This window comes from Dipodomys ordii, unplaced genomic scaffold (genome assembly GCF_000151885.1).
Source record: "Dipodomys ordii isolate 6190 unplaced genomic scaffold, Dord_2.0 Scaffold54, whole genome shotgun sequence".
Classification (NCBI taxonomy): Eukaryota; Metazoa; Chordata; class Mammalia; order Rodentia; family Heteromyidae; genus Dipodomys; species Dipodomys ordii.
Window position 1 is genome coordinate 5,537,357 of NW_012267270.1, and position 12,234 is coordinate 5,549,590.

The window sequence follows — 12,234 nt, forward strand, 5'->3', positions numbered from 1 at the left end:
GCTTCGCGCGCCAGGCAGGGCCCGCGCTGGCAGCCCTGGTTGATTTATTTTTTTAAGGGGGGGTTAGTTTTATTTTGGTGGGGTTGTTGGGCGGGAAGGAAGGCTGGGGTTTTGTAAAGTGTCCACCACGTGTCCCCCTGCGTCCCCCCTCAAGATTTCTTCCCCCCTCTGTTCCTTCCGCCTTCCTTCTCCCAAGCCCCCATCCCAGGCTTGCTGTGTCTCCACACCCCCCTTCCTCGCTTCTTTTTCTTAATTTCCTCTCCTTCCTTCCTTTCTTCCTTCCTTTCTTCCTTCCTTCCTTCCTTCCTTCCTTCCTTCCTTCCTTCCTTCCTTCCTTCCTTCCTTCCTTCGCTCTGCCTTCCTTTTCCTCCTCCTCCCCTTCCTCTTCTTTTTCGTTTTCTTCTTTTTTATGTATCTGGTTTCTCCTTTTCTTCCCTTTGGGTTTCCAGAGTTGGTGGAACAAGGGTGGGAGGGTGGCCCCGACGTGGCCAGCGGGCAGAGGCAGCGCTGGGGTTGCCCCTCAGTGCCCCCCAACTTCCTCTGGGGCTGCCTCGGGAGGGGGCCTGGGCCTGGCTGAAGGCCTGTTCTGTGTGCTGCCGGGCAACGTGCATTGGGAAGCTGCTGGCGGAGCAGGGTGGGGGGGCGGTGGGGGGGGAAGGCAAATGCAGATATATATTAAAGACAAATAATCTAGATACCGCGAGCAACCGCCTGTGGCAGCCGCCAAGTTGGGCACGGGCAAAGGAGGGAGCGAGCCGGTGTCTGTGGACTGTTGGGGTCACCTCTCGGCCCATAGGCTCCCTGCTCCCCCATTTTTTTTCTCTCTCTCTCTTTGTTAACAAACGTGTCTAAGTCTTGGAAAACACCCCCAACCTTGGAAATGTGTGGGAAAAAGAAAACAAAAACTTTCCAAATTCCAACAGTCCTGTGCAGTTTGTTCAGGGTGGGTCCTAGCTTTGGGCTGGGTTCTGGGCCCAAAGTAGAGGCCCATGAGAACTGGTAAGTACCCCTCAAACTTCTGAGCTGAACAAAGCTTTGGGCTTCTAGTACCCCTGGTGTCTTGTGTCCTGCAGTTGGGGGGGGGTGTGGGTAGGACATGCTGCAGCTGGTGAGGGAGGTGGTCTCTGACCAAGGTCATGCCTCAGCTACTCAGGATGTGTCTGATAAGGGCCTTGTGCGCACTGGTCTGATGCTGGACAGATGTTGTCCAGCCCTGGGAGGGAGGCGGCCCCCTGCTGGGTTCAGAGATCCAGGGCCTCCAGGTGTGTCAGTGGCTGAGCCCACGATGCCCACAGCCCCACCCACACCCCCGTTCTCTGCTCTAGTTCTGGGCCAACAGGAGCTTGAATCTGGGGACATCTTGGCCCCCAAGTCCTCTGGCAGCTCCTGATGCTGAAGGGGAGAGGCAGAGCCCAGCTGCCTGGCCATCGGTGGAATCTGCTCCTTCCCGGTGGCCTGGCAGGGTTGAGGGCGAGTCTGTCCTCTGTGCTTCTCGGCAGTAGGCTTCAAATGTCCAGGAGGACTCACGTGTGGGGGCCTGGGGATGCGGAGGGCGGGTCAGGATCCCAGGAGAGGTAGAGAGGGTGGTCACGACACTGGACACCACGATATGTCACAAAGGCCCTTCCCTCAACCCTGTGGTTCTCCCCTTCCCCCTCTTGCCTCTGGCCTCCTAGGCTCTGGGCACAACGTCACCCTTCCTAGCCTGACTCACGTGTGGAGCGCTGGGGACATTGGCTTTCTTTGCCCACCTGAGCCAGCCAGGCCGGGATGCACTTTCCAGCCCTGCTTGTCCCCCAATTGCACGGTCTTGGAGCCTGAGCTCTAAAGCTGGTGGGAGTCTAGAGGCCCTGTCCTGAGCCAGTGTTGCTAGGGTGTCTCATACTGTGAGCCTCACGCCTGGATCCTCTTGTCACTGCCCTCCACCCAGGGACAAGACTCACCTCAGCTTCTCCCCCATGGTCACTAGTCAGGCGGCCAGGAGTTCTTGGTGACAGGAGGAGGGCACATGTTTGCTCCAGCAGGCTTTAGGATGACCTCAGAGAGTTGGAAGTCTGGCTGTGGCCCTGCTGGTTGCTTGTGATTAGAAGGTTGAGACTTCCTGCCCCTAAAGGGCTTTGCTAGAAAATTTCTAGACTTGGCCATTGACTTAGATTACTTTTCCCTTAGAGATGGTCATTTCAGTCTGTCTGTTTCTTTGTTGGTACGGGGGCCTGAACTCAGGGCCTCACACTCTTGCTTGGCTTTTTTTTTTGGGGGGGGGTGGGTTGGTCATGGGGCTTGAACTCTAGGCCTGGGCTCTGTCCCTCAGCTCTTCAGCTCAAGGTGAGCACTCTACCACTTGAGCCATAGTGCTACTTCCAGTTTTCTGGTGGTTAATTGGAGATAAGAGTCTCAGGGACTTTCTAGCCCAAGCTGGCTTTGAACCTTGATCCAAAGATCTCAGCCTCCTGAGTAGCTAGGATTTCAGGTGTGAGCCACTGGTGCCCAGCTTTTTTCCCCACTCAAGGCTGGCACTCTACCTCTTGTGCTAAATCTCCACTTCTAGCTTCTTGCTGGTTAATTGGAGATGTTTCTTGCTCTTAAAACTCATGGACTTTCCTGCCCTGATTGGCTTCTGTGCTTCTCAGATCTCAGCCTCCTGAGTAGCTAGCTAAGATTACAGGTGTGAACCACCAGCGCTTGACTACAGCCCAGTCATTGCCCCCTGCATCAGTGCAGTTGATACCTGGCTCACCTGGCCACAACCCCAGGACTGGCCCAAATAGCCTGTGGAAGTGGCAGAAATTCTAGGTCTGGGCTATTTGAATGGTGCTTGGAGATGATGATCAGGAAATCCCATTTTAGGGGCAACAATGCCAAGGGTTTGAGAAGTTCATCATGGAGTCTGGCTGATGCCTCTTTTCCTTGAAGACCTACCCAGCCACAGAGGGCAAGCCAGCCCAGTCAGTGCCAAGGTCTCCTGAGAGGAAGTCCCTCCTCCAGAGGTGGGAGTGGAGTCACAGCGCCTTCTGCTGCTCCTATACTGGTCATCCAGGGCCAGCAGTTGTCTGGTTGAGAGCCCGGGACTGCCGGGCGCCCATGGCTCCCCTTTCCCACACTGTGTAGTTGGTCTTTCTACCGTTAAGAGCTCTGTAGCCTCTCAGGTCATGGCAGTAAGAATAGGAGCCTCCCCATGGAGGCTGCTACCCAGGTGCCCAGCATCTCTGAGGGGAGGCCTTTGGGCTCCTGATGTCACTCCCTAGAGGAGTAGGGAGTGGCAGGAACTAAACATGTCGCATTAATGCGTTAGAAAAGGGGCGAGTTGGGCTGGGAAGGTGGCTCAGTGGTAGAGCACTTGCCTTGCATGCTCGAAGCCCTGGGTTCAATTCCTCAGCACCACATAAGAAAAAAGCCGGAAGCGGCGCTGTGGTAGAGTGCTAGCCTTGAGCTGAAGAGCTGAGGGACAGCACCCAGGCCCAGAGTTCAGGCCCCACAACCCGACCCAAAAAAATAAAGAAAAAAGAAAAGAAAAGGGGAGACTTGTGTTGGAGCTGAAGGACCGGCTCTTAGGAGGCCAGGACCAGGCAAGGCCAGGAGGGAGGCCACTCCAAATGTGGGTAGAGGGGCAGTCCTTGCCTGCTCAGTGAGCAGGAAAGGAGGAGCCATCTCCCCTGGGGTCTGCTTTCTGGAAGTTTCTAGATACTCTAAAGTCCCCCATATGATGAGTGAGCTTTACTAAGGCAGCTGGGTTTTGGCTGGACAGAAGCAAATAGAAGACAGAGCCAGGGCAGGCCTCATGGCCCAGGCACAAGCATCTTTGCAAACCTCTGCCCTTTTGCCTTGGGGCAGGGGGCTGCTCAGACAGCAGTGATCTGAGCAAGGTCATAGGCAGAGAGCCAAAGGTTAAAGGCCCCAGAGGCCCAGAAGCTGCAAGAACAGGCCAGTGGACCCCTTCTCCTGGGGGGTGGGAGCTGCTTTCTGTTCTCCCACCAAGTGTTCTGTGTCTATGTACAAGTGAGTGCACATAGCTGGCGTGTGTGCATGCATGCGTGCGTGCGTGTGTGCATGTGTGTGTGTGTGTGTGTGTTTCAGCCTCCACTGAGGTGCCTGGCAGTGGCCACATGGATGAATGCCAGAACTGGCTGACAGGCAGGCTGTCAATGATCACTGGGCGGCACACAGCTTCTGTCTGGAGCCTCGTCTCTGGGGGGCGCTTGTACCACCCTTCCCGTGAGCTGTGCCAGGGAGCCCCAAAGGCTCTTGGCTGATTCTGAGAGGGATGAGGAGGCCCTGATGAGTGTGTCAGATGCTCGGATCGGGAGGTTAGGAGCAGGCCCAGTTAAGCTCTGGAGACCTACAGAGCCTCCTCCTAGCTGTGAGCCCGAAGTTTCTCATCTGTCAAATGGGCAGTGCATACCTGACAGGGTTTGGGATGAAAGAGGAAAGGGGTCAGTGCTCCAAGGAGCCCAGCCCAGCCCCTGGCCCATCGCTGCTCACTGGAGTCAATAGGGGACATCATTCATTTATTCTTGGCTCTTTGTTCACACCAATGTCTCTCTGGCCCACTCTGCTCTGTACGAGCTGGGTCATGGAGCAATGGGGCCACCTGGCCCTCTACTGCTGTGGACAAGATAGGCGTGTGGCCTTCGCCGTGGGCCAGGGTGAAGTCTGGTTCTGCATCAGGGAGGTAGGGCCCCTGTCCTGGGTCTGGGAGACCAAGAGGCATGGTGGAGGGGGGACAGTGGTGGGCAGACGATGCAGCTGAGCATGTGGCTGGGGTTTCCTGAGGGGTGGGAGGGGTCACATGGCCAAAGGCCTCCACAGCGCATGCCCAGCCAGGGAGGTGAGAGCCAGCCTGCACCAGGTGGCCCAGTGGGGCACCCAGCAGTGGGGGCATGTACCCTGGCCTTGGCCTTTCCCCTCTCTGCAGTCACAGGGGCAAGTCGGGACGACGCGCTGCCTGCAGCCTCTTGCCAATCACGCCGTCCTTTGTCCCTTCTGAGCTAGAAGGAACTACCAAAGAGACAGCCTCTGCCATCTTCAGGGGAGAAAAGAAGCTTCCTCCTCCTCCTCCTCCTCCTTTCCCTCTTCTCATCCTTTGTGGGCTTGCAGAAAGCTAGAACTGCGTGGACTTGAGCACGGAGGGTGCCGCTGGCGTGGGGCACGCCAGCTTCTTCACGGCCCTGCTCAGGAAAGACACAAGAGGAAAGGAGTGTGTTGTGGGGATGTTGAATGACCCTTGACCTGAAAGCATCCTGAGGGCTCCAGAGAACCTGCTGGTGGCCCTGCCAGCCATCTGAGGGCTCTGGAGTAGGGTTTGGGGCCTGTGAACCCTCCCCCCCTAGAAATGCCCTCTGGGCAAAGGACTAACGTTCTTTCCCACTTGGCCTCTCTCAAGGTGGTCCTGAGGAATGGCAGGGCGGTTTGGGCCAAGGAGGGAGATAGGGAGAGAGGAGGGGACAAGAAGGCGGGGGTGAGGGGGAGGCCGCCCTCCAGGACTAGCCGCTCACTGTTTCTGCACATCCTGCATGGTGTCAGGCAGCGGCAAGTTCTTGGTCTCGGGCAGCAGCAGGGTGGCCACACCGCCCAGCACTGTCACGCTCCCGTAGATGAACAGGGGAATGGAAGGGCTGTGGGTGCTCAGCATCCGGATCAGAGGCCCCAGGAAGGCCCCCATTCGGGCCTCCATCTGGCAGAGGCCCACTGCTCTCATCCTGTCCGTGCAGATGTCCCTGTGAGCGCTCCCCCCCCACCAGCCTGGACCTTCTGCCCTGACCCAGCCCCCCTTTCAGTCCAAGGAAGCTCAGGTGAGGCTGGGCCAGGGCAGCCAAGCAGCAACCAGGCCACATGGAAGGAAGACCCAGGGCATGACCACTGGGGTCTTAGGGGAGGTCCTTTGCCCTCCCCCACTCCTAGCTCACGGGTCCCCCTCTCCTTGGGCTCAGGACAGTCTTACCTTAGCACCGTGGGGAAGAGCTCGCCACTGAAGATGCTGATGCAGGTGAAGGTGCTCCCCAGAGACCCCAGCCCCAGCAGAGCCAGAGCCGAGCGCAATGCCCCCATCTCTGTGGACAAGAGACAGGGTTGGGGTTAGCAGAGTGGGTGGTCACGGCTGGGGTGGGGGTCTGAGGGGGCTCCCTTCATCCTCGGAACGTCACCACGAACTCTACGCCCATCTTTCCAAATGCCTGCGAATGGTCTCCCACATCACACTGTACCCCTAATCTGTTTTTGTTTGTTTTTAACTGTATTTTTTTGTCTTTTCTTTTCTAGTACTGGGGTCGAACCCAGGACGTTGCACTTGCTAGGCAAGGGCTTTGCCGCTGAGCTACATCTCAGCTCTGTACTCCCAATCTGTTTCCCACCAGACTCCCAGAGTCAGAATCTTCTCTGAACCCTCATTCCCCTTGCTGAAACACATCTATGTGTGTATATACGTATATACTGTACATCTATGCACATACATACACACACATATGTAATTTTATTTATTGTGTCAGTCCTAGGGCTTGAAAAGCTGGTGCTCTACTACTTGAGCCACAACTCCAGGTCAGCCTTATTTTCATAGTTAATTGGAGAGAAGAGTCTCACAGACTTTCTTTCCCAGGCTGGCTTTGAATCTTAATCCTCAGATCTCAGCCTCCTGAGTAACTAGGATTACAAATAGGCGCCACTAGTGCCCAACTGCTGCTGAAATATTTTTTATCACTACAGTGTTTCTCCCCACTGCCTCGATTCTATCGCTGTCCCTGGGCTTCAGCACAGCCTCAGTATCCTGGCAATCCCAACACCCTCCTTCCTAACAGGCTACTGCTGGTGGTCCTGCGCCCTCTGAGGAGGGACCCAAAGGTCTCTGTTCCCAGCTCCATAGTGTGCCATAGCAGTACAGCTCACCTTGAGGCACCTGAGTGTTGGCCAGGACGCAGAGCCCAGCCAGCACCAGGGAGCTGGCCTGAATGGAGCGGCGGCCCAGATAGTTCATCAGGAGCAGGGTGAAGATCTTGCTCAGGAAGTCCATGGCCCCGATGAGCCCTTGGAGCAGGAACATGTTGCTGCCCAGGGACTGCAGGTCCAGGGCCACACCATAGAAGCAGAAGCCAAAGGCAAACCTGGGAGCAGGGAGGGTGGGGCAGAGCAGGGCAGGGCTGCTCTTTTGTCTTTCTCAGACTGCATTTCCTGAGCCTGCTGACCATAGTGGCTTCTGACTGGTACCAGTATGCTCATCTTATTGGTTGAGATGGGATAGCACTTTTTGCCCTGGTTGGCCTTGAACTGCCATCCTCCAGCTCTCTGCCTCTGCAGTAACTGGGGTTATGGGCATAAGCCATCACATCTGGCCCCCCTCTGTGGGCTTGGGGCTTTGCTGAGTGGCCTGGACTCCTGGATCACCTCTTGTCCTGTCCGGCTCTGCAGCCTTCGTGTCTTTCTGCTTTCTACTTCATGCTCACCCCTGCCAGGGTGCTCATCTGTCCTGACTGGTCCCTGCGGGACCCTGATATACTCAGAGGTGACAGTGCTGCAGGCCTGTCCCGGGCGTATCTCTGGCTGGTGGCCCACAGGAGACCCAGCAGGGCCCACCATGTTACCCTGAGCACCTAGTCCTGACTCAGGTCCTCTGCAGCTGGCAGTCAGTGGTGGAGAAGGCTGCACCCAAGGCATGGGATTGAGAGGCGATTACCAGCAAAGCATGGAGACACAGATCCGGAGACGCAGTACAGGTGTGGAGAGCAGGGTGCTCAGCTTGATGGTAGCCTGGTCCCCACTCAGCTCCTCCCGCATGGCTGACAGCAAGGCCTGTGGAGACAGGGGCTGTTGGCACTGGGCACCAATAGGTCCTCCTCCCCTACACACTTGTCCTGGGAGGCGGGGCCTTCGGCTGGCCTCCAGGAGGACCCTATGCAGGGGGAGGAAGAGGATCTGAGAGGTAGGCCTGAGGGAGGACCCGGCCCACTGCACCTCCATCGTCAGTGTGTCCTGCACAGTCTTTTTTCCATTGATAATGGCTACCCTCTGCAGTTCCCGCAGGCCCCTATCCAGCTTGCCTGTGATGATGAGCCACCGTGCCGATTCCGGCAGCCACCTGGAGTGGAGGGAACATGGGAGGGGGTCATCCGGGTCATCCCCTGCAGATTCCAAGGCTAGCCTGTGCCTGCAGGGTTCACTGAGGGTAATTTGGAGCAGGCTCCTGGAGACCCAGGCTGCATTTTTGGTACCTGAACACTACGCCAGAACGTCTAACTCCTGCGGCTCTGCCCCTCTGTCCAGTCCCTGCTCTCCTGCCCTGGCCACGCCCTCCCACGTTTGCCCCGCCTTCCTGCCTTGGCTCCTCCCTCCTATTTGGCCCCGCCCTCCTTTACCTCGCTCCACCCACCTTACCCTGGCTCCACCCTCCGGCCCTGGCTCCGCCCTCCTATAAGGCTCCACCCTCCAGCCCTGGCCCCACCCTCCTGCCGTGGCCCCGCCCCCTGGCTCCTGCCCTCTGAAGCAGGGGAAATGAGAATCTCTCACACCAGAGACCCTAAGAGTGGGCAGGAAATGGGGTGCGGCACACTCACCATGAGTAGAGGAAGCAGATGAAGAAGGGGACAGAGATCGCCAGCTGTAGCAGTGGCCACCTACGCACCCCGTAAGCCACGGCGCCCGTCAGCATCTGGCCAAAGCTGAAGCCCATAAAGTTGAAGATCATCGTGACAGTTCGGGATTTCGCGGACGTCCACTCCATCACTAGGAAGACAAGAGTGAGCCGCAAGGCCAGCACCGCGCCTGCGCACAGCCTCCCCGCCGTGGCCTGGCACCTGCGCACAGCCTCCCCGCCATGGCCTGGCGCCTGCGCACTGCCTCCCCGCCACGACCTGGCGCCTGCGCACTGCCTCCCCGCCACGACCCAGGGCCGGGACCTACGCAGAGTGGTTGTGTTCATCATAATGCCTGCCAGGCCGAAGGCCACCAGGAACCGGAAGAGGCAGTAGAGGGAGAAGGTGGGGACAAAGGCGGCCACCGTGCCTGACACGGCCACCTGAAGGTAGTTCCACGTCAGCACCTTCCTGCGCCCGAACCTGTGGCACACAGGGACACGCCGTGTCACTGGGGCCACTGAGCATGTGGTAGAGCAGGGTAGGTTTTTGTTGCTGCTTCTATTATTTGTTTGTGTTGGTCATGGAGCTTGAACTCAGGGCCTCGGTGCTGACCCTGAGCTTCATTTTGGTCGAGGCTAGAGCTCTATCTGTTGAGCCAGCGCCCCACTTCCTGCTTCTTGATGATTAATCTCACAGACTTCACTGCCAGGACTGGCTTTGAACGCAGATCCTTAGCTCTCAGCCTCCTGAGTGGCTAGAATTACAGACGTGAGCCACCTGTGCCTGGCTTTGAGCAGGTTTTACGAATGACCATCTTGATGAGAAAGAAGGACCCTCAGCAAGCGCGGAGAAAACTGAGGAACTGTGGCTGGGAAAAGATGCAGGCTCTCTGATACCCCAGAAGAAGAGGCCTGCTCAGGCAGATGGGGGTCTTACCGATCGGAGATGTGGCCGTACACTGCAGCTCCAGCCATAATCCCAGACAAGAAGATGGACTGGGCCATGGGCTTCATGGCCTGAGAGTCGCACACCAGGTCCCACTGGAGGGAGAGGAGGGGAGAGCTCAGCATAGGAGGTCATAGAGTCCACGTGAGAGAGGCCAGAGCAGTTCAGGAGATGGCCTGGGGAGCAAGGGCACCCACAGGCACAGCGTGGTCTCTTCTGCATCCCATCACCCTTTGCTTCAGCGCTTCCAGGACTCCTTCTTACCCAGTGGGTCATAGGTCATGTCTGTGCTTATGCCCTTCCCCCACCTTGCTTGGCCACCTTAGCTTCTACCTCTCCACGTGCCCTGAAGCCACTTCCCTCTTTTCTTTTTCTCTTTCTTTCTTTCTTTCTTTTTTGCCTGTCCTGGAACTTGAACTCAGGGCCTGGGTGCTGTCCCTGAGCTTTGATGCTCAAGGCTAGCACTCTACCACTGGAGTCCCAGCTTCACTTCCAGTTTTTCTGATGCTTAATTACAGATAAGGGTCTCATGGACTCTCTTGCCCAGGCTGGATTTGAAAGATGATCCCCAGATCTCAGCCTCTTGAGTAGTTAGGATTACAGATGTGAGGGCCCCCCCCCCTGGCTAGTTTTCTCTTTCTTTAGGAGGCTTCTTGCTCACTTGCTGGGACAGCTGCCCCTCCCCACTGGCCTGGTTCTGCCTGGTGCCCATGTGGGGTACCTGGGCATCCTGGGCTCTGTGTGCCCAGCCTCAGAGAATCTGCAGGTGAACACACACCCCTACTTTTTTTGTTGTTGTTTTTGGTCAGTTGTGGGGCTTGAACTTGGCCTGGGCACTGTCCCTGAGCTCTTCAGCTCAAGGTGAGCGCTCTACCACTTTGAACCACAGCGCCACTTCCGGTTTTCTAGTGGTTCATTGGAGATAAGAGTCTCATGGACTTTCCTGCCCAGGCTGGCTTTGAACCATGATCCTCAGATCTCAGCTGAGTAGCTGGGATTACAGGCTGAGCCTCCAGCGCCCAGCTCACCCCCACTATTGAGTTGCCTGGAGTCACAGTCAGACTGGGTGTGCGGATGTGAATGTGCAAAGGTGCTTACACCACCCAGTGTTTGTAGGAGCAAGTGACTGATGAAGGACCGAGTGCCCTCTAGAGGGAGAGACAGACAGAGAAAAAGGGGGAGAAAAGAGGAGGAAGGGGGAGAAAGAGAGGAAGAGAGACGGGGAGAGGGAGGTCTAGGGAGGTGACTCCCTCTCCAGATTGGATGATGTGTGCGCATGTGTGTGCGCTGGTCCTGAGACTTGAACTCGGGACCCTGAGCTTTTTTTTCCTCCTAACTAGTGTGCCAGCCCTTGAACTACAGCTCTACTTTTTGGGCATTAAGAGTCTCATCCCTGACTGGCTTCAAACCTTGATCTTAACCTCTAGCGAACCTAGGATTACAGGCTTCAACCACTGGAACCAAATCATTTTGAATCAGGCCAAGTGAAAGCATGCCTTTGACCTCCCTGGTGGTGGCGGCAGTGGCCGTGGCAGTGACAGGACATGTAGTCGACATGGGGGTCTTACCGTGGTCACGATGGTGGAGGTGAAGGTGCTGTAATCGTAGACCCAGCCGTCCACGCATGGCTCCGTGGCAGCCTCGCTCCCGTTGGTGGCCGTGTTGTTGGGGTCCAGGAGCTGCCACTGGGGGTGTTGGAAGCGGCGGCAGCGATGGGGCTGCTGGTCAGGGCCAAGGGGGATGGACACGGCCAGGAGGGCCTCGGGGCCCGGGGCCCCGGGGAGGCTGGCCTGGGCAGTGCCGTTGTCCAGGAGGGGCACCCAGCAGCGGTGTCTGGGCACAGCGGCCGAGAAGTTCTCTATCATGTTCTGACTGGTGAGCAAAATGATGGGCACCAGTAGGGCCACATTCTGTAGCAGCTGGAACTTGCCCAGGTCCCCTATTTTGTCCAGGAGGTCAGGAAAAGCCATGGTGCGTACGTGGAGGCGCGGTGAGCACCCCCGTCACGAGGCCGGGCCGGGACCCCGGGACAGAGCGAGCCAGCCGCTTCCCTCACAGCGGCGCCCACGCCCGCCTGCCCAGGGGCCCGGCAGGGGCTGCACTGGCATCTGCCCGCCGGCTGCCCCCCGGGGTGGCTCTCCCTGAGATCCCGTCCTGGGCTGAGGCCAGGAGGCTGTCGGCTTCCCCCCCGAGATGAGGAAAAGTCAAATTTGGGAGGGGAGCCCAGGAGACTGAAGTCACCCAGATTGGAATTAAAGTGTGACCAGGGCTCACTTCGCAGATGTGGGTAATTATTTCCCCTGACAAACTTTAACCTGGTTTGGAGGGCAGGGGAGGCACCCAAGCAGAAGAAATACAGCCGCGTCTCCTGCCCGCCCCAGCCTGGCCTCAGATGGCTCTTGGAGAGGCCCCAGGCTGTGGCGCTGGCACAGGGGGTGCTGAGTCCGCTGCCTTGCTCCTCCCGGCGCCCCGCCTGCCTCTCGTGGCAGCGGTGGCGGTAGATGGACCCACAGGGAGAGGCTCGGGGAACGTCTCCTGTCTGGAGGCTGGCGGGAGCCTTGGATGGCAGACCTGGCGGAGCGCATGCGTGCTGGGCCTTCCAGCCCACGGGGGACACCTCTGTGATGTCACCACATTCCTCAGGCTGAATGAACCAAGCCGTGCTCTGCCCAGGTCTCCCGTCCCCACTGCACGTGCTCCATTTTGCAACCAGCATCATGGTCGCCACTCA

The 12,234-nt window shown here is 57.6% G+C and overlaps 1 protein-coding gene across 4 annotated transcripts; it reads right to left on the reverse strand.

Annotated features, from left to right (window-relative positions):
• Positions 1-4,484: 4,484 nt before the first annotated feature.
• On the reverse strand, positions 4,485-11,761 carry Slc22a12 (solute carrier family 22 (organic anion/urate transporter), member 12). Of its 4 annotated transcripts, none has more exons than XM_013021169.1 (10): positions 11,072-11,761; positions 9,495-9,598; positions 8,884-9,038; positions 8,538-8,706; positions 7,939-8,062; positions 7,661-7,776; positions 6,877-7,014; positions 5,939-6,047; positions 5,493-5,585; positions 4,485-5,165 (listed from the first exon to the last, which is right to left on the reverse strand). In XM_013021169.1, the coding sequence occupies exons 1-9, from the start codon at positions 11,471-11,473 to the stop codon at positions 5,517-5,519; spliced, it is 1,386 nt and encodes a 461-aa protein (XP_012876623.1). In that variant the 5' UTR covers positions 11,474-11,761; the 3' UTR covers positions 4,485-5,165; positions 5,493-5,516. The 4 variants fall into 4 exon arrangements, with proteins under 4 accessions (XP_012876623.1, XP_012876622.1, XP_012876621.1 ...); XM_013021168.1 differs by having other exon boundaries at positions 5,493-5,696; positions 11,072-11,760; XM_013021167.1 differs by having other exon boundaries at positions 6,877-7,091; positions 11,072-11,760.
• Positions 11,762-12,234: the final 473 nt, after the last annotated feature.